The 22,304-nt window shown below is 43.3% G+C and overlaps 1 protein-coding gene across 2 annotated transcripts in view; it reads left to right on the top strand.

The window, feature by feature from the left end:
• Positions 1-22,304, top strand: part of LOC116983880 (aldo-keto reductase family 1 member B1-like) — a 36,101-nt gene that overhangs the window by 13,333 nt on the left and 464 nt on the right. For both annotated transcript variants that reach the window (XM_033037768.1, XM_033037769.1), the window contains exons 2-9: positions 5,990-6,157; positions 6,455-6,571; positions 10,033-10,110; positions 10,341-10,463; positions 10,593-10,699; positions 12,553-12,634; positions 13,260-13,343; positions 13,868-13,950. In XM_033037768.1, coding sequence (XP_032893659.1) covers positions 5,990-6,157; positions 6,455-6,571; positions 10,033-10,110; positions 10,341-10,463; positions 10,593-10,699; positions 12,553-12,634; positions 13,260-13,343; positions 13,868-13,950 — 842 coding nt within the window. The remainder of the gene's footprint in view (positions 1-5,989; positions 6,158-6,454; positions 6,572-10,032; positions 10,111-10,340; positions 10,464-10,592; positions 10,700-12,552; positions 12,635-13,259; positions 13,344-13,867; positions 13,951-22,304) is intronic.

Genomic DNA, 22,304 nt, shown 5'->3' with positions numbered 1-22,304 from the left:
TTCCAGCATCCGCTGTCTCCCGCGTCTCCAATAAAACAAAACTACTGTCAAAAGGGTGAAGAATAGGGGCAGAGATAGATACATTCCTGATTAGTGCGGCTGTCAGGAGGTTATGGGGAGAAGGCAAGAGAATGTGGTTGAGAGGGAGTGCCCATCTGTTACTATTAATTGGACAGTTCGGTCTGTGAAACGCAACATGCCAGCCCCGACATCCAGCCCGGTGGTCAGTCCTTTGAAGATAGACACCAGTTGCTTGGAGCAACTCAGCGGGACAGGCAGCATCTCTGGAGAGAAGGAACGGGTGGCGTTTCGGGTCGAGAGCCTTCTTCAGACTGAAAGTTTCACCTCTCAGTAGATAATAAAATAAGACAATCATCACGGTCAATGTGAGACACAGTCTTTATTCCTATTTGACAAAATAAAAAGACGACTTCTTGCACATATTGAGAGAAGGTGCATCACACCAAACAACATTTGTCTAAAAAAAAACAGATTATTCTTCAGCTCATTAAAGAGCTCGGGTGAAAAAAAACAATATAGTGTGTGAAAAAAAGTAACATCATTTGTGTCACGTGATTAACAACACTACAGTCCACGATGTTCATTCAAGATTAACGGGAAAGATCGGGAGACGGACAAGTCACTCGCACAAATAACAGAAATGCCGAGTACCGTGGGAACTCTATCTACCCCCCGTTATATCGTGCGGAACTCGTGCTGGACCACGACCACTTCACTTGGGTGACATCTTGCTTCAGGTCGCACCGTGAGAACTGGCCATTAGATTTGTAATCATTTTGTGAAATGTGGGTGTTGTTAGCAAGACCAGCAAATTCCCCTAGATGGTGCTGGAGCTCACCCACTAACTTGCCATTGCAGTTTTTTCTGGCAAAGTATATCAATAGTGTTTTTGATTTGAGAGTGCCAGAGTTTATACCCATTTTCTATGAAGGGGAAAGATGTGTGTCCAAGGAAGGATAATGTACAACTTGAAGAGCTAGCAGCAGGTGATGTTTCCATTACCTGCTGCCTTTGTTCTCCTTGGTGATAAAGATTGTGCTTTTGAGAGGTGCTGGCAGAGTAGCTGTGAATAACTACTTTGTGAAAGTCTGCAATTCTCTGCTAGTGTAGGGACTCTACATTTAGAATAGTAAGATTAAACGAGAACTTACCAGTTTGAAGTTTGATCTTGATTTTATGAGGAGTTACGATGAGCGATTACGTGAAGAAGGGCCGTCCGGCTGCGTGCGCGTCAATCTTCAAAGCAGCGGTGTTAAATCACAGATAAAAAGAAGACCTGAGAATAGTAAGATTGTGAAGAAACTAGAACTTCCATATGACCTTGATAGTATGAGGGTGGGAGCGGTGTGCACGTAATCGCTCATCGTAACTCCTCATAAAATCAAGATCAAACTTCAAACTGGTAAGTTCTCGTTTAATCTTACTATTTTACTTCGGAGTCACGTGAGTGACTACGCGAAGTTTTCAAAGCTCTGATTTTACGCCGGTTACGAATCCAGGCGTCACACACTGAATGGAATGACCATGGATGCGTGTAATCATTAAAGCATTCAGACATTACGTAGTTAAGTAAAGAAACTGATGCTTTAAATGAAAGAAAAGTTTTTAAAAAAGTTACCCCTCCCAACCTTGGGGGGGAAACTAAGGGACAGAACTTAAAATGGTACGTGCAAACACCCCCAGTCCGGTTATAGGTTTGTTATAAAACCGGTGGCCGTTATTTCATTCGTCCATCTTGCAGCCACTGGGATGTCGTCAAGGGGCACGTCCATAGCTCTTGCTGCCGACGTAGATGCAGCCCTGGTGGAGTGAGATTTAACCATATAAATGTTTACTCCTGCTACCGCCATTACCTCTTTTGACCATCTGGAGATGGTTTGAGTTGACACCTTTTGGTGTGGTTTTTTATGGCTGATGAGGACCAATTGTTCTGTGCCTCTGAGATTCTCCGTAACTCTCAGATAGTGGTGTTAGTATGTTACCACCCACACAACCGTTGGTCCTCTGGATATGCCAAGAACTGGATCTCCATCCCTGGCATTCCTGGCCTGCTCTGTTTATCAGGTTCCTGATTAGGAATGTTATGTTGTTCATATTGGTGGTCATGTAGTCCAACCGTAGCTTTTGCAGTGTCTGGACTCTTTGTCAGCATACCACCTTCAGGGTTAGTTATAGGCGGTCCCCACTGTCAAAGTAGGGCTTGTACCACGCTCACATCCCATGTGTCAGTGTACCTTGGCCTTGGAGGTCTTAAATTGTAAATTCCCTTCATGAATTCTGTTGTAAAGGGGTGCGTTCCTATCGAACTGTGCCCTGCTTCCGGCATCAGATTGGAGGAGAGTGCGCCTCTGGCACTATAGATGCACTATAACTTAGTTTATAATTATAGTACAGTTGATAGGAACTCCAAGACATCCGTTATCCGAACTGTGTTGTATTTGTTCGGACAGTCCTATGCCTTGAAATGGCCTCCTCAGAATCTGCAGACCAACAAGTTATACGTTCATATAGTGGATGATTGCTCCCTGTAACTGGGTTCACTAGGAGGTCCCTGCTCTTGGGTACAGCCATTACTGGCTGGACTATAATTCCCAAAATTTTTGGGGATCAGGCTTGAGTAGGCCAATCTGGCACTACCAATATGCCTGTGGCTTAGTCTTGCTTGATTTTTGTCAAGCATCGGTTTGTGAGACAAATTGGCGGAAAGCATACATAAACATTCCTCCCCAATTGAGGGAGAAAGCATCCACTGCCTTGCTCCTGGATCCAGCTCGCAGGACACATATCTGGGTAACTAATGGTTAGTCTAGATGCAAACGGATCAACATCTGGTATGCCAAATCGTGTAGTTATTTTGTTAAATACTGTCTGATTCAACATCCATTCTGTGTTGTTATTAAACATTCATGATCCAGCATCTGTCACCGTGTTATATCTACCTCGTAGATTTCCCAAATATTCCTCTCGATACACCAGTGCCAAATGAGGTTCGACAATCTCGTAAGATACAGATTTTACACCACCCTTGTTAATGGATATATGCCACCGCAGTGGTGTTATCAATCTGAATTTGAACAAGCACCAGTTGCATATCGCTACAGAGAAGCTTGAGTCCATATTGTGCCCCCAACAATTCTGGGTAATTGATTCCATGTGTTGGGGAATTGCAGACTCCTGCTCATTCCATCTGCCCCCACAGCTTTAGACTGTGTTGGTGTCTCCCCATCCTTAGCCGCTTGCATAGGTCTGAAGAACCCTCGATGGCTTTCGAGCAAAATTTCCCTGAGCTGTCTCCCATTCGTTATCCACCATAGTTCTTCAACAATGGCCTCAGCTGGCAATCCATAGTTTGCCAATTCGGCCTGCACATAATTTGAGTGTTCATTCCTTTGCTTGCTGTAAGTTCTGGTAATGCAAAGGCCCGTACTGCTGGGAATTTATCGCAGTCGCTGCCTCAAAAAGGCTGGCAGTGTCATCAAAGACCCACACCATCCTGGCCACACACTCATCTCCCTGCTACCTTCAGGTAGAAGGTACAGGAGCCTGAAGACTGCAACAACCAGGTTCAGGAATAGCTACTTCCCCTCAGCCATCAGGCTATTAAACCTGGCTCGGACAAAACTCTGATTATTAGCAACCACTTTCTGTTATTTGCACTACCAGTTTATTTATTCATGTGTGTATATATTTATATCATGGTATATGGACACATTTATCTGCACTCGCTGTTTGCCTGATAGATGGCTAGAATTTGACTATCGGGTCATTGCAGGCTTAATTAATATTGTCGTTTGCCCCTAGGCAAAGTCACCAACATATTTACTGTTTTTGATAGTAAATTCTAGGTAATCAATTACCCTTGTAGGTGTCAATTTTGATTTAACTGGATAGATGAGGTAACCAATTCTTTCAAACAGGGTTTTGGTTTGTTTGACTCGTGCTTCTGCCAATTCTTGGTGACTCCAAAATGAAAATGTCCTCCAAATATGCCATGACTATGTAGTTTTGAGACCTTTGTAGGCCCAGAATTGGTTTCCGTAGTTTTGTCAATAGTCTAGGAGCTGATGTCAACCCATTTGGCAGATCCATACCATCCAGTTAAACTTCAAATATCTCCTGTTCTTAGTGAATAGACACCGAATAGTATGCATCTTTGAGGTCGATGCATGCCATGTGACCATTCTATAGGAAGCTCCTATAAAACAGTGGTTAAACCGTAACAAAATTACTGTTTCTAAAAGTCTATACTGCACAAATGAGTTACACCTGGATGAAGTGACATCCTCCATCTGTCACATGTCCTGAATGGCAATCCTGCCCAAAAATACTGGGCCTGCCTCGAAGACAATTCCAGTCCGAGTTCCAAGTCTGCTTGGAACCTGTGTATGTTGTGCAGTAAAATTATCACGTTATTATCTGTTTTTAAAAACCCCGTTCTGAAATTTCTTGTTATTGTCATTTTGAACAAGAACACAAGAGTAAATTACCACCATGTAACTGCTCCACAATCCCTTGTTTCAGTAAACCCAGACCCACCTACCTCCATGGCTACCGGTGGTCTTGTGGTAAGCCCAAAGGCCCCTGATGCGGATTCCTTTCCTCTCTTTGATTGGGAGTAGGACTGGTAAGGAGTGTGGATTCCATGTTTCTCCCGACCTCTGCTTGGGTCTAGTCTGAAACCTCATCATACTGAGCCTGCCTTGTAGGACAATTCTGGCCATTATTTTGAATCTGCCTTGACAGACGACTCTGATCATATTTCCGTGCCCAGCTTTCAAGCTACCACCGGATTCAGTGAACCGCTCCACTGAGAGTGAGGTTCGTAGGCAGCCCTGAAAACAGGTGCTGCCGCAGGCCCCTGAGGATACCTGTGCTGACATGGCCCTTCCAGTGGACCTAAATGAGATTCTAGCTTTGGTCAGACTGAAAAGGACCATGAATGCTCCTCTCCTTAGAGCAGGAGACATTTGTGCAGCCCTGAAAACAGGTGCTGCTGCCTGCGGGCTCTCCATAATACCCGGGCTGTCAAGAGCTAGATTCCATCCAGGGAAGCACCCAGTGGAACCTGGATGATTGCAGAAGCACTTATTTTCTGTTTGTTTGTATGGAAGCTTATTATTCCTTTTATGTAAAGCATTTTGGTGTTGACTTAAACAGTGCAATATGTCAAACTTACTTACTTACTTCCTTTCTTCTGCTTGTCCCTGGGAAGGTTTCCCCCCCCCCCCTCTCTTTGTACTCTGATTCAAAGTGGTTTCTTCCACATGTAGTTCCCCCTTCAATGGGGAAGACATTGGGCTGCCCCATGTGCGAGGCTCCCGGCACCGGCACTGCTGTAGGCCGTGCTGATACTGCTCCTTTGGAGCAGATTATTGTTGGAGCAACTTCTCCATAAGTTGCTCCATGTGGGAGAAGTCGTCCTCAGACGCTCTCCGTTGAGGGAGGGTATCCCTCTTCCCCGGACTCATCTGAGTCAACGGGTTAGTTTAGACTTGCGGGTGGCATTACGTCCCGCAGGGCAACCATGGAGCTCCTGCTCCCGCGCAAAGTCTCCTGCCGATTCTGCTGTCGGCGCTAATGTCGGGAACAAGGCCGTCGCCCGCTATTTGGAAGGCTGCGGTCTTCGGCAGCCGACATCCCCGCGGGCCGTCTCCTCGACATCTGGGCTCTGAAAAAAACTTCAAGCCCGAAAGAACGCAGGTAAGTGATTTCAACTTTCCTTACCTGCTCATCCCGACGGCCTGGGAGGCTCAATGCCTGCCAGTCCGTCGTGCGTGTTGCGTTCAGACGTAATGACGCGCACGCAGACGGACGGCCCTTCTTCACGTAGTCACTCACGTGATTTTTTTTAAAATATGTTCTGTTTTGAAATACTTTGTTTCAATTGATGGTCATTTATATTTATTTTCTATTTGAGCTGTGTCTTTCCATTTGATTTTTTAAAATTTATAAGCACTTTATTGTTCAGTCTGAGCCAGGTAAAGTGACAGTGGCTGTGAAAGAAGCCATTGACGTTGGATATCGTCAAATCGATGGTGCATTTGCATATGAAAATGAGAAAGAAGTTGGTGAAGCTATTGCTCAGAAAATTAAGGTTGGAATTGTAAAACGTGAAGACCTTTTCATTGTTAGCAAGGTAAAGAAGACTACTTTGAATGTCTCTGTTTCTTTCCTAAATTTGTACTCGGTACATTTATTTTGAGATAAAAATAATGAAATTGATGCTGCTGTTACATTTTAGACCCTTATACAGCTTCTTTTTTTTAAAATCTGTCTAAGGTATTGACTGTTATAAATGAATATTTGATTAATTCCAAACTTAAGAGAATATAATCATGTATGTAGATAATATGCAAGGAGAACAAAAGTGTATTTTAACTTTAGTGCATTGAAATTGCAACAATGCTGATTAGAGATTTCTGTTTCCTGTTAGCTGTGGTGCACCTTTCATGCAAAGGATCAGGTAAAGAACGCCTGTGCTAAAACCCTAAGTGACCTGAAGCTGGAATATCTGGATCTGTACCTTATTCACTGGCCTATGGGATTCAAGGTAAAGTACCGCAAAACAACATTGTTGCACACCTTTCTCTAATCTGACTCACACTGATGCAGGAGTTAATTTACTAAGGTAGCCAAATATCCCAAATATCAATAGTAGATTAAATAGAAATCCAGGTTAACCTTGGATATGAAGTACATGCGGTTATTTTCACTATTTCAATTTAGTTTATAAGATACCTCAATCAATTGAATTGCATAGATGTGGCTGATGGAGTAATTGTTGGGGAATGGATGGGCAATGTTAGAACATGAACGGCACAAAACGGGTTGTTTGGTCCACCATGTCTGCACTGACCATGATGCCAAGCTACACACTTTCATCTACAGGCCTCATGGTCCATATACCTCTCCTCCCGCATTTCACGTCTGTCTAAATGATTCTTAAATACTACTCCAGGTGCACAACCTTTTATCCGAAGATCCAAATAACGAAAAGCTCCGAATAGCGGACATTTTTTCGGTCCATGAAGAAAGGTCCTTGAAGACGTTCACCGAGGGCGGCCCGCAGAGGTGACAGCGGAACCTCCGGTCGGTCCTCGAAGAAAGGGGAACTAAATCCCCATTCATAAAAGAGAAGGTGAGGGTATATTGCGCGGGAGGGTTAATAATTGACAATCTGCTGCTGCCTGCCCGCTGAGTTAAAAAGTTCCCACGGTAGACTCACGATATACAGTGTATCGTGAGTCTTGCCTGGGAACTTTTTAACTCAGCGGGCAGGCAGCAGCAGATTGTCGCTCCCTTCAGTTTCACCCCACCTACACCCCTCTGCTTCCCGGCCATGTGTGTGACCCCTTCCCTCCCCTCTCCAGCTCCCCGCCCATTGCACCGGCGCGGGGGCTTTGCACTGTCTTCACGTCGGCGATGCCAGCAGGTCAGTGCCAGTCACCGGAGACGTCAGGACCAACGGGACACCGACCCCCAGGCCCACTGCAAGCACGGAGATCCCAGAGACCCACAGCCAGCAGCAGCCCAGCCCCGTTCCAACTCCAGAGGAACACGCTTCCCGTAGGGACAGGAGCTGATGGTGTGCAAGGTACGTCTTGTTCTTGGGGTGGCGCAGCTCGGGCTGTGGGCGAACTGCCACTTGTCGCCATAGCGGCCCATAGGGGAGCGGATTCCTCTGGAGTTGGAGGGACAGGGAGACACAGCGGCTTTTGAGAATGGTGGGCAATCACTTCCAAAGTTCTGCCCACACAGTCAGTACACCTCTCCTACACTTGTCTCCCACACTAAGATCATCTCGCAGAGAATGATCCCAGCCTAACCCTCCCTATTCTCTCCTATTCTGCAAGAAAAAACTACATTGAAGACTCAAACTCGCGATCGAGTAACTGCCGGGATCGAGGCGCAAACTCGCGACCTTGCGGATATGAGCCGAGCACTCTACCACTGAGCCAGCCGTTAAAACCTACGCTAAAAATCTTCCAATCCAAAAGCCGAAAAATTCCGAATTACGAAAAGTGTCTGGTCACAAGGCTTTCGGATAAAAGGTTGTGCACCTGTATTGTACCTGCAAATGCCACCTCCTCAGGCAGCAAGTTCCAGTCACCTATCAATTTTTGTTTATCTTGCTTCTCAAATCTCCTTTAATTTTTCTCCTTAAACTTATGCCCTGCAGTATTTGATATTTCTACCTTGAGGAAAAAAGTCTGTGTTCGCTTCATAATTTATCTATTTTTACTAGGTCCTCCCCCTTGGTGATGCTCTGGAGAAAACAATCCATAATAACCAATGTTCTCCAATCAAATCAATATCCTGGTCAACCTCTTCACTCTTTCCATAGCCTCCAAGTCCTTCCTATACACCTACAATGCGTCTTCCTAATGTTTATACTCAATACCCTGACCCATGAAGACAAGCATGCATTATGCTGCTATAACATTATATCCACTTGTGTTGCCACGTTCAGGGAGCTAGGATCTTCCTGGTTCTTATCCATGAAACTGAGCTGTTCAAAGAGGGAACACCCAGATAATTATTCAGTTATGATAGAGCCAAGGAGAGCCAACTATATATCTTTCCTGATAGAGTGGGCAGTATGATTTCTGTCCAATGTTCTTGAGATGATTATTATTAATCTTTGTGGTTTAATATTAAATAGTTATTCCACAGATGAAGGTATGGGTAAGAGTTAGACGAATAGAACAGTGCAGCACAGGAACAGGTCCTTCGGCCCACAATGTCCATGATGAACATAATGTCAAATTAAATTAATCTCAGCCTACATATGATTCATACCCCTCTATTCCCTGCAAATCCATGTGTCTGTCTAAAAGCCTCTTAAATGTTATTATCGTAACTGCCTCCACCACCATCAGGAATGTTCCAGACACCCACAACCCTGTAATTTTGCTTTAGAATGTTTACCTCTCAGCATAAAAATGTGCGCTCTAGCCAAACATTTCTATCCTGGGCAAAATGTTCTGACTGTCTACTCTAGAGAAAACAATCTGGGTTTGTCCAGCCTCTTTATAGCCAGTGCTCTTTAATCCAGGCAGCATTCTGGTAAACTTATTCGGCCTCTCCATTCTTCCAGTACTTGTGCAAAAAGAACTGCACACAATACTCCAATTGTGGCCTAAACAAAGTGATATAATGCTGCAGCATGACTTCCTAACTCCTAAATACAATAGACTGGCTGATGAGGGCAAGCAATACCATATGCCTTCTTTACCACTAACTACTTGTGTTGCCACTTTGATGGAATAGTATTAGAGGCTGAGATAAGGATATCAAAGGACAATGCAAAGTGATGGAGTAACTCGGTAGGTCAGGAGCATCTCTGGAGAATGTGGCTCGGTGATCTTTTGGGTTGTGCATTGTGAAGCTCGAGGGAGAAAAGTTGTGAATTGTGAAACTGGAGGAAAAAAATTATGTGGGAGGGGAGGCAAAACCAATACAAGGTCATCCAGGGTTTGGGAGGGGGGGGGGTGTGATGGTGAGAGAAAATTGTAGGCTATCTAAAATTGGAAATTCAATGCTCATGCCGTAAACTGCCCAGGTGGAATATGAGATGCTGTACCACCAGATTGTGTATGGCCTCACTGTTGCAATGGACGGGGCCCAGGAAGAAAAGGTATGGGAATAACAGCTGATCCTGTCTCTCCTGACATGCTCTCCAGACCTGGTAACATCCTTGTGAATCTTTCTGTACCCTTCCCAGCTGTTGTGAAAGGAAGTCAGAAGAAACACAAAAGACCATTGCTCTTGCCATTTACTATGTCTTTTCCTAAATGATGTCCAGGGAAATGTACTGGGAATGTAATCTAAGAAGTCTTACCCAGGAAGTAAATGTCAGGTGCAATACAAATGAAGGATTAATCAAAGATAGAACTTGCAAACAACTGTTAAATTTGGCATAAATTAATTCATTTCATTAATTCCAAGAATTTTCATGGTATACAAGTTATGTTTATGGCAGTTATTTTAAAGAAATGTCTCTCTTTCAAGGCTGGTCAGGTGAACCTTCCTCTTGATGAGAACGACATGATCATACCAAGCAATACAGATTTTGTTGACACTTGGGAAGTGAGTAAATATAAACTCAATTTTCCTCAAATATAATTGAAGAATTGGTAAATCTATCATTTCGAGAGTTATCTGTGGAAAGTAAATTTATAGTACATCTGTTTATTTTCTGCTGTTGCTGTTTGACTGCTTCATGACATTAACTGCATTAAATGTTTTTATTTTAATCCTATATTAAAATTGTTTTTTATACCAGATTTTTAACATTTAGCATTATTTTCCCTTCACAGGCAATGGAAGATCTAGTTGCCAATAAAAAGGTTAAAGCTATAGGGGTGTCCAACTTTAATAGTAAGCAGATTGAGCGTATCCTAAATAAACCGGGTCTAAAGATCAAACCAGCTGTCAACCAGGTAACATTATTTTTAGATCTTGACATCCTGGTATTTTGTTTTCTGGAAGCATTTGGTGATACAATATCTTTGTCCATGAAAATCTCTCTCCAACATTGAAGTTCATGTTGGCTTTGTTTGCTTTAATAGATTGAATGCCACCCTTATCTGACTCAAGAAGATCTGATCTCCTATTGCAAATCTAAAGATATTGCTGTGACAGCCTATAGTCCACTGGGATCTCCAGATAGACCATGGTACCTGACGTGACTCAATAATTTGCTCCTATTTTAGTGCAAAAGAAATTACTATTATAATTGAATAATGTGTATTTTTTTAAGAACACATCTATAAGCATGGCCTTTGTGAATATTTATCTAGAGTTGTAATAAATGTTCAATGTAAATCAGCAAACTGCTCCACATGAAATTGTTATACTGCAAAGATCTATAGTCTGTAAATATATACCATAGAGAGCTTGACCCTTCTCTATTGTTAATATGAAGTGGATATAATTATAGGGTGAATGCACAGAGATTTTACCCCCAGCTTCCTGCTGGATAGGGGTACAGAGAACTAGAACACATATGTTTAAGGCGAGACAGGAAAGATTTAATGGGAACCTGAGGAACAGTATTTGCTCACAGGGTGGTGTATATATGTAATGAACTGACAAAGGAAGTAGAGAAGGCAGGTACAAGACATTTGGTCCGAAACTGGATAGGAAAAAAAAAAATCAATTTTGGAGTATTATAGTCCCTGGGTTTTTGCACATTTAAATTTTGTACTTGTTCTCAAGGATTACAACTTTCCATTGAGCATCCTTAATCTGTAGTAGTATGCTACTAATTTCCTCCTTTAATCTCTGAACATGTGCCTTGGTCCCATCTAATCTAATGAATCTCCCACAAGGACATTGGTCTCAGTCTTGTTGACAGATGCAGGCCATTGCTACAACAAGCCTCCCTCTTTTAATAAATCTTAACATGTCAGTAGCAATGTGTTATCTCAATCTGTTTCTTTACTCACTATTGCGAGTAATCCTTCAGATTACTGACTTTGAGATCATCATTAACCTTTCTCCATGCCAAGCATCTAAACGTCTAATGGTAGCATCTTGATATCTGCTGTCTTCATGTAACTTGTACTAACAAGTATCATGTTTCTGGCTTATTCCCTTTCTACCGGAGAATACTCTGCGGTCTCCACAAAGTATTTTATCCTGGCACCATGAAGCAATTTACATTGCTCAACGCGCATTGGTATTTTAGAGATGTTTCCTTGCTGGAATTTTGACTGCTGGAGTTCATCAACTCTTTCCTGTTTCCCCTATTTCCACCTTCTTCCCTCTGTGTCCTTTGTGCATTATTCATTATTTCAATGTGTCATTGGTCCCAGTCTAAATACACACTAGTTTGAGAGTTGTAAACCTCCAAAGATTCCTGTGCTTCCCAATTCTCAGATCACTACCAACTACTATTCTGATGTTACTAGGGCTGTGAGGTGACTACTTTCTGAAACAAATGTTTAGAGTAGGTTTTTATCTTCCCTTGTACTGGACAATAACTCCAGCACTGACTTCAGCGCAAGTATTAGCGCACCATTACTTTTATTTTAAGGATGGATTAATTTTTTGGGAGTGGGGAATTGAGTATTATGGGGTTGATGCAAAAGAGGGGAGTTGATAACAATCTGTTTGGCAATGAGTGGTGGAGCCGCTTGGAGTGGTTTGTGGAACAATTAGCTTGACACTCTTAAGTATGTTCTCGTGAAAAGATATTGGGGATTCTGTGTTTGGTTTGCAAGATAATGATTTGTGCTAGATGTACATGCAGTAAAGCATTAGATGAGGCACCAGCCAAAATGAGTAAAAACAGCATCTGCATACAGCGAGTGAAGCAGTAATTAAAATTACGATGGCAAGAAATAAACTCTGATGTTTAAAAAGCCTACCTCATAAAGGCATATTTTAGACACTTGTGATCTTTGTTACCTTTGTCAGCCGAGAGCTGTATACATTATGGATCACTAATTGGAAATTGTGCAGCCAAAAGTTATTATTTTAGAAACTTTTTACAGAAGTAATTCCATTTCCTTTCATTTATTACAGGGCAAAGCCAGATGAACCCAATCTCCTTGGGGATCCTAAGATACTGGACATAGCAAAACGTCATGGAAAATCATCGGCACAAGTAGGGGGTTTTCTTGTAAAATCTGTAGTATTGTCAGGTTGTGGTTTGTGGGTTCAGCGGCCATAGTTGTACCTTGCACATTACCGTTCTTTCACTTATTTCAATTGTTCATAAGTTATCTTGTGTATTTGTTCTGCTACTTTATGATTAATGCATAATTACTAACCAACAAAGGACTGATAAGGAGATGCTTCAGTTCTTGATTTTCATTTTTTGAAGGTTTTTTATCTATACAAACCAGAGAGGCCATCGTTGGCTTGACAGGTTAAATGATTTTTTTTTCTCTGTCCAGCACTGAAACCATTGGGGCCACTGATTCATGTTTAACAATCTCAGGAAAGAATCAAAACCTGTTTTTATTTGCCTTTGTGATTTATGTTCCTCTGTAGAAGTTCTTAGCTTATCTGCTATGCTGGCACTTCGGGTATTTTGGTGCGGCTCAGGCCCATTACTTGCCAGCAGTGTTATTGGTACATCTACTAAAATTGCCTTTAACCAGAGGGATGCTTTCAAGTTAACACTGCCTTCAATGCAGCAAATCTTAAAATTTGCCCTCAGTTTGCAATAATCAATGTGGTATTCTACCACAGGCAATTGGTTCTAACTCTTTGGGATTTTGTTTCAGCTGTTGATCCGGTTCCAGATTCAAAGAGGGCTAATTGTAATTCCAAAGTCTGTCACCCCAAATCGAATTAAGGAAAACTTTCAGGTAAGTGAAGGGAGGAACAGCAAATGCTGATTTAAACTGAAGATAGTCACAAAATGCTGGATAACTCAGCGGGACGTTTTGGCTCGAGACCCTTCTTCAGACGAAAGAAGGGTCTCTACCAGAAACATCTCCCATTCCTTCTCTCCAGAGATGCTGCCTGTCCCACTGAGTTACTCCAGCTTTTTGTGTCTATTTAAGGTATGTGAGTTTTGATGAGGGGATAGGATGGGAGTGGTAACCATTACACCAGCTCCTACTTAAATTCTTAGCTCTGCATTGAAACTAATTGCAATGCAGGGAGAAAAGTCTTGGTTGTAATACAATATTCTGTAATCTGAGGATCGCTATTGAAGATAAGAGTATTATGATTACTTCAGCTCTATGCTATATTAGAGTTTCCTGTTTCTGATTTTTCAAGTTGGCAGACCTTAAAATTTAATTTCTGCTGTACACCTATATGGCATTTCACCAGATATCCATAGATTTGACTTTCCATTCTAAAGTTATGTTTCTCCTGTTTGCAGGTGTTTGACTTTCAGTTAAGTGATGCAGAGATGAAGACCATCCTCTCCTTTAACATTAACTGGCGATGTTGTGCAATGCCTTGGTGAGTTGCATGCTATGTGATGCTCATATGTTCATTCAAGCAGTCCCACCAAAGCAAAGGAAGTTAAGTATCACTTTACTGTCCTCACCACACCTACTGCTATTTTATAATTGTTATTGATGACCCATCTAAATCTTGGCATTGTGATAAGGTAATCTGCTGTTGTGCCCTCCTTAATGCATGTGGATCAGGCCTACTTCTATGTAGTTGACTCTGATCTGCTTGCTGAAATGATCTATTTTCAAGGCCAGTGAGGAAGTTAATAAGAGCTGACTTTTCCACAGTTCTACATCCCATAAAATAATACATAAAAAGGATAGGTGTTTGCATTACTTGGGCACAAATGGATGGTTTAAACTATTTTAGCCTGACTGTTCCATTAATGTTTGCTGTAAATTTCACTTCACTCCAGGTGGGCGGCGCGACTCTCGTCAGCAGCGGCCTCTGCAGTCCGTCTGTGTTTTATTATTTTTTGCCTCGTTTTTATGTAGTTTTTGTTATTTTTTTTGTTGGGGTATGTGTGTGGGGGGAGGGGGTAACTTTAAAATCTTTCCCCTGCACGGGAGACCCGACCTTTTCTTTGTCGGGTCTCCGTTGTCGTTGGGGCTACAACGTGGAGCGGCCTCCAACAGGAACGACCTGGGGTTCCAGCTACGGAGCTGCCGACTACTCACCGTCACGGGGCTGGCCGAGTCCGGAGCGGGTGGAGCGGTGGTGGAGCGCTGCTGTGACCCGACCCCCGGAGATTCGGAGGCTGCAACTGCGGGTTTGGCGGACGGCGGCACCGGGAGCCCGCGGGTCCCTGCTGGGTGACCGCTTTTCGGGGCTTCCGCAGCGGCGACTTCTCCCGCCCGAGTTGCGGGGTTGAAGAGCACCTGAGCGGGGCCTTACACCATCGCCCCGCGTGGCTTGGAATGGCCGCGGGACTTTGCGAGCGCCCGCCGGGGGCTCTAACACCAAGACCCGGTGCGCGACCTTGCATCACCCGGCGTGGCTTTAATGGCCGCGGGACAATCGCCATCGCCAGCCGGGGGCTTTGACTTTGACTCTGACTCTGACATCGGGGGGGAGAGTGCAGTGGAGAGATAAGTTTTTTTTTTGCCTTCCATCACAACGATGTGATGGATGTTTGTGTAAACTGTGTTGTGTCTCGGGTCTTTTTGTTTTGTAATGTATGGCTGCAGAAACGACATTTCGTTTGGACCTCAAGGGGTCCAAATGACAATAAATTGAATTGTATTGTATTGTATTGTATTGTATTGTATTGTATTGTAAGTTTGCTGTGCATGTTAGCAGGCGCTTCAAACCCATGGCCTGTTTCGCCTAGCAAGACACGAGAGCGCTCCAGAGGACCATTGACAACGCCCAGAGGATTGTCGGATGCCCTCTCCTTACCTTGGAGGACTTACACAGTTCCCGCTGCATCAAAAAATCCCAGAGTATTATAAAGGACATTTCCCACCCCGGACACTCCCTGTTTGAACTGTTACCGTCAGGCAGACGGTACAGATCTACAAGGACAAGGACAAACAGACTTAAAAACAGTTTTTACCCCACTGCTATAAAGGCACTAAATGTAGCCGCCAAGGAACGCAGGGGCGATACATACTAAGAGACTGTGAAATCGACAGAAGGATGTAGGGCTGGGTGTTTATGCGTGCTATTTTTATGATATTTATTTTAGTTGTTTATCTTTTTAAATATTTTACCTTGTATGTATCGTTAGCTTTTAGAAATGTTTGAATGGTGCACTGACTGGCTGACATTTTACAATTTTGTTGTACATGGTTCATGTTACAATGACAATAAAGAAACTATTCTATTCTATTCTATTCTAGCTGGTCAAATGTAGGTAGCAAGTTAATGAGACTTGGAGATAGACCTGCAGAATGTTGGGTCATAGTTTTAGGCAGATTGGAACAATGAGAACTGATCAAATGTAGATTAGTGCATATGTATGACCCAGGCCTAGATCAGAGTAGCAGCAGATGAGCTTCAAGTGATTTTGAGGTTGGTTATCATGTTGACAAATCTAACCTTGGTATCCTACTTGAACCTGAGTTTGAGCAATCTGGTTTGGAATTTATTTTTGTTAGAATTATGGTGGTAGTCTTGGGACTGCTTTCTGGTTAAAGGTACAGTGCTTTAGTAAAGGTACAGTGAGCTAAAGGTACAGTACTTTAGTAAAGGTACAGTGCTTTTTGTTTATATAATAAAGGTGCAGTTTAAAGGGCAAGAGGGAGCAGCTGTTTGTGTCAGATACCTGCTGATTTCTCCCAGCAGTTTCTATTGTATTATACTGGTATCGGATCCAGGGTAAGGCGAGAGAATGACAGTCAGAGCAGTGTACTGTTCTGGATGTCAGATGTGGGAGGTCATGGTGTCGGATGGCCCTCCAGACGTCCACATCTGCACCAGGTGCAGAGAGATGGGGCTCCTAAGGGACCGTATTAGGTTCCTGGAGCAGCAGCTCGATGACCTCTGTCTGGTCAGGGAGAGTGACGAGGTCATAGAGGGGAGTTATAGGGAGGTGGTCACTCCAAAACCACGGGAGAGAGACATGTGGGTCACGCTAAGGAAGGGCAAGGGGCAGAGGCAGGAACGAGGGAGTACTCCAATGTCGGTACACCTTGCAAATAAGTACTCCTGTTTGAGTACGAATGGGGGTGACAGCGTACCCGGGGGTAGCAACAGCGGACGGGCCTCCAGCCCAGAGACCGGCCCTGTTGCTCCGAAAGGTAGGGAAAAAAAGAAGAGGGCAATTGTAATTGGGGACTCTATTGTTAGGGGGTCGGATAGGCGTTTCTGTGGACGCAGTCAGGAGAGCAGGATGGTGGTCTGCCTCCCTGGTGCCAAGGTCTCGGACGTGTCTCAACGCATCCAAGATATCCTGAAATCAGAGGGAGAGGAGCCTGAGATCGTGGTACATATTGGTACAAATGACATAGGTAAAAAAAGTGAAGAGGTCCTGAAGGGAGGATTTAGGGAGTTGGGAGGAGAGTTAAGGAAAAGGACCAAAAAGGTAACAATCTCAGGATTACTGCCTGTACCATGCGACAGTGAGAGTAGGAATGGAGCGAGGTGGAGGATAAAGGCGTGGCTGAAAGACTGGTGCAGAGGGCAGGGATTCAAGTTTCTGGATCATTGGGACTTCTTTTGGGGAAGGTGGGACCTGTACAGAAAGGATGGGTTGCACTTGAACCCGAGGGGGACCAATATCCAGGCGGGGAAATTTGCAAAGGTCGCTGGGGAGACTTTAAACTAGAATGGTTGGGGCGAGGGACTCAAATAGAGAAAGCTAGTAGACAGAATGGGAGGCAGGAAGCAGAAAAGGGAAGCACTCGGACACAAGAGGAGAAAGGAAAAAAAGGAAATAAACAGGGAAGAAGAGACGGGGGGTTTCTTAAATGTGCATATTTTAATGCTAGGAGCATTGTAAGAAAGGTGGATGAGCTTAGAGTCTGGATACACCTGGAAGTATGATGTTGTGGCGATCAGTGAAACATGGTTGCAGGAGGGCTGTGATTGGAAACTAAATATTCCAGGATTTTGTTGCTTCAGGTGTGATAGAATTGGAGGGGCAAGAGGTGGAGGTGTTGCATTGCTAGTCAGGGAAGATATTACAGCAGTGCTTTGGCAGGATAGATTATAGGGCTCATGTAGGGAGACTATTTGGGTGGAACTGAGAAGTGGGAAAGGTGTAGCAACACTTATAGGGGTGTATTATAGACCGCCAAATGGGGAACGAGAATTGGAAGAGCAAATATGTAAGGAGATAGCAGATATTAGTAGAAAGCACAAGGTAGTGATTGTGGGAGATTTCAACTTTCCACACATAGACTGGGAAACACATTCTGTAAATGGGCTGGATGGTTTGGAGTTTGTAAAATGTGTGCAGGATAGTTTTTTGCAGCAATACATAGAGGTACCTACTAGAGGAGGGGCAGTGCTGGACCTCCTGTTAGGAAATGAGACGGGACAGGTGGCGGAGGTATGCGTTGGGGAGCACTTCGGGTCCAGTGATCACAATACCATTAGTTTCAATATAATTATGGAGAAGGTCAGAACTGGACCTAGGGTTGAGATTTTTGATTGGAGAAAGGCTAACTTTGATGAGATGCGAGATGATTTAAAAGGAGTGGACTGGGACATTTTGTTGTATGGGAAAGATGTAGAAGAGAAATGGTGGACATTTAAAGGGGAAATTTTAAGAGTACAGAATCTTTATGTTCCTGTTCGGTTGAAAGGAAACAGTAAAAATTGGAAAGAGCCCTGGTTTTCAAGGGAAATTGGACATCTTGTTCGGAAAAAGAGGGAGATCTACAATAATTATAGGCAGCATGAAGTAAATGAGGTGCTTGTGGAGTATAAGGAATGTAAAAAGAATCTTAAGAAAGAAATTAGAAAAGCTAAAAGAAGATATGAGGTTGCTTTGGCAAGTAAGGTGAAAGTAAATCCAAAGGGTTTCTACAGCTATATTAATAGCAAAAGGATAACGAGGGATAAAATTGGTCCATTGGAGAAACAGAGTGGGCAGCTATCTGCAGAGCCAAAAGAGATGGGGGAGATATTGAACAATTTATTTTCTTCGGTATTCACCAAGGAGAAGGATATTGAATTATGTGAGGTAAGGGAAACGAGTAGAGTAGTTATGGATACTATGAGTTTCAAAGTAAAAGAAGTACTGACACTTTTGAAAAATATAAAAGTGGATAAGTCTCCAGGTCCTGACAGGATATTCCCTAGGACATTGAGGGAAGTTAGTGTAGAAATAGCCGGGGCTATGACAGAAATATTTCAAATGTCATTAGAAACGGGAATAGTCCCCGAGGATTGGCATACTGCGAATGTTGTTCCATTGTTTAAAAAGGGTTCTAAGAGTAAACCTAGCAATTATAGACCTGTTAGTTTGACTTCAGTGGTGGGCAAATTAATGGAAAAGATACTTAGAGATAATATATATAAGCATCTGGATAAACAGGGTCTGATTAGGAACAGTCAACATGGATTTGTGCCTGGAAGGTCATGTTTGACTAATCTTCTTGAATTTTTTGAAAAGGTTACTAGGGAAATTGACGAGGGTAAAGCAGTGGATGTTGTCTATATGGACTTTAGTGAGGCCTTTGACAAGGTTCCTCATGGAAGGTTGGTTAAGAAGGTTAAACTGTTGGGTATAAATGCAGGAATAGCAAGATGGATTCAGCAATGGCTGAATGGGAGAAGCCAGAGGGTAATGGTGGATGGCTGTTTGTCGGGTTAGAGGCAGGTGACTAGTGGGGTGCCTCAGGGATCTGTGTTGGGTCCTTTGTTGTTTGTCATGTACATCAATGATCTGGATGAAGGGGTGGTAAATTGGATTAGTAAGTATGCAGATGATACCAAGATAGGGGGTGTTGTGGATAATGAAGAGGATTTCCAAAGTCTACAGAGTGATTTAGGCCATTTGGAAAAATGGGCTGAAAGATGGCAGATGGAGTTTAATGCTGATAAATGTGAGGTGTTACACCTTGGCAGGACAAATCAAAATAGGACGTACATGATAAATGGTAGGGAATTGAAGAATACAGTTGAACAGAGGGATCTGGGAATAACCGTGCATAGTTCCTTGAAGGTGGAATCTCATATAGATAGGGTGGCAAAGAAAGCTTTTGGTATGCTAGCCTTTATAAATCAGAGCATTGAGTATAGAAGCTGGGATCTAATGTTAAAATTGTACAAGGCATTGGTGAGACCAAATCTGGAGTATGGTGTACAATTTTGGTCGCCCAATTATAGGAAGGATGTCAACAAAATAGAGAGAGTACAGAGGAGATTTACTAGAATGTTGCCTGGGTTTCAACAACTAAGTTACAGAGATAGGTTGAATAAGTTAGGTCTTTATTCTCTGGAGCGCAGAAGGTTAAGGGGGGACTTAATAGAGGTCTTTAAAATGATGAGAGGGATAGACAGAGTTGATGTGATCAAGCTTTTCCCTTTGAGAATAGGGAAGATTCAAACAAGAGGACATGACTTCAGAATTATGGGACAGAAGTTTAGGGGTAACATGAGGGGGAACTTCTTTACTCAGAGAGTGGTAGCGGTGTGGAATGAGCTTCCAGTGGAAGTGGTGGCGGCAGGTTCGTTGGTATCATTTAAAAATAAATTGGATAGGCATATGGATGAGAAGGGAATGGAGGGTTATGGTATGAGTGCAGGCAGGTGGGACTAAGGGAAAAAAGTTGTTCAGCACGGACTTGTAGGGCCGAGATGGCCTGTTTCCGTGCTGTAATTGTTATATGGTTATATGGTTATATGACTGTTGGAAAAGTTCTGGCTTTTTTGTCCTTGCAAGTAATTGTATGGAAGACATTTGTGCTTGTCTGATAGGAACTGGCGATGCTGTCCATCATCACTTGTTCTCAAGTAAAACACTGCAATTTATTGTATTTATTACGGAGGTTGGTGATTAGATAAATCCGGGCCTGAAAGTTCATTCTTTCATACATGATGGACATAGAGGTGCTGTGGCATCAGTGATTCAATTTAGTTTAGTTTAGAGTTACAATGTGGAAACAGGCCCTTCAGTCCACCGAGTCCGCACCGACCAGCGATCCCCGCACATTAACCTATCCTACACACACTGGGGACAATTTACACTTGTACCAAGCCAATTTACCTACATACCTGTACATCTTTGGAGTGTGGGAGGAAACTGAAGATCTCAGATAAAACCCATGTGAACACGGGAAGAACGTAAAACTCCGTACAGACAGCACCCGTAGACAGGATCGAACCCGGGTCTCCGGTGCTGCAAGCGCTGTAAGGCAGCAACTCTACCGCTACGTCACCATGCCGTTCTTGATTCTCAGAGAAGGTTCACCAGACGGATTCCTGGGATGTCAGGACTTTCATATGAAGAAAGACTGGATAGACTCGGCTTGTACTCGCTAGAATTTAGAAGATTGAGGTGGGATCTTATAGAAACTTACAAAATTCTTAAGGGGTTGGACAGACTAGATGCAGGAAGATTGTTCCCGATGTTGGGGAAGTCCAGAACAAGGGGTTACAGTTTAAGGATAAGGGGGAAGTCTTTTAGGACCGAGATGAGAAAAACATTTTTCACACAGAGAGTGGTGAATCTGTGGAATTCTCTGCCACAGAAGGTAGTTGAGGCCAGTTCATTGGCTATATTTAAGAGGGAGTTGTGGCTAAAGGGATCGGGGGTATGGAGAGAAGGCAGGTACAGGATACTGAGTTGGATGTTCAGCCATGATCATATTGAAGGGCCGAATGGCCTACTCCTGCACCTATTTTCTATGTTTCTATGTTTCCTCTGCTTCCTCATATGAATGAACATCATTTGTAATACAGGCACACCAAACAGGATGACACCATGCTTGCAATCCACCACATGATTCTTTCCCCTTGATCACTTACCTATAAAGTAGCTGCTTGGGTGTTCTGTCATCATTTATTATTCTGACATGCCCTATCCGCATTCTCTGTGAGACTCCAATAACTTCCTCTCTTGCTTTGCCTGATCCAAACCAGGATCTCATCAGTTCCTGGAAATTTAGCTTTTGAATCCCACTAAGATATCTAATGTCTCCTTGCATTCTCTAATTACAATGTCCTCCTTGATAAATACAGATGGGAAGTACTCATTTAAAGCCTCGCCCAAGTTCTCTGGCTCAGTTCACAATTTACCACTTTGGTTCCCTAATCTTTCCTGATTATCCTCTTGCTTTTACCATACTTGGAAAGTACTTTGAGATTTTCTTTTAATCTTACCCACCAGTACTAGTTTGCTCTTTGAGGTACAATGGGATATCAATATTTTAGAATGAATAAAAGGAAAGAGCTTTGCCTTCAACTTTTGTTTTGGCGGTGGGAGAGGAGGAGGTTTGGCAGAAGGAATGAGTGTTCTGAGAATAAAATTGCCTGACTTCCAGTCAAAGGAACTGAATGTAGACTCTCTGTTTTGGGGGAATCATCTCTGCATCTCCCTCTACATCTGTCTGTTTGCCCCTTCCACCTTTGCTGCTCACTGATTGTCCATATATCTCCCTAAAGAGTTGCTGCTGCTGCTGCTGCTTCCCATCAGCCAGAGCTGAGGCATATTCTTATACATTTGGATGTCAGCAGACAGTTGTTCTGTCCAATTCCTGTTCAATGTGATAAGTGGGGTGGGATGACTAGCCGCAACCCACAACTGACTGGAGTTAGGCTTCCCAACAGCATCCAGCCTGATGTGGGGATAGATGGTATAAGCACCTATTTGCTCATGGAAGGTGTTGACACTGGTGTCAGGTTTCAGTAGTGCCTTGACCCAGGATGAAGTGGCAGCAGGATCAGCTGCACACTAATCTAAGCCC

Source organism: Amblyraja radiata, chromosome 19 (genome assembly GCF_010909765.2).
Source record: "Amblyraja radiata isolate CabotCenter1 chromosome 19, sAmbRad1.1.pri, whole genome shotgun sequence".
Classification (NCBI taxonomy): Eukaryota; Metazoa; Chordata; class Chondrichthyes; order Rajiformes; family Rajidae; genus Amblyraja; species Amblyraja radiata.
Note: the sequence above shows the minus strand (reverse complement) of the source record. Positions and strands in the feature narration are given on the sequence as shown.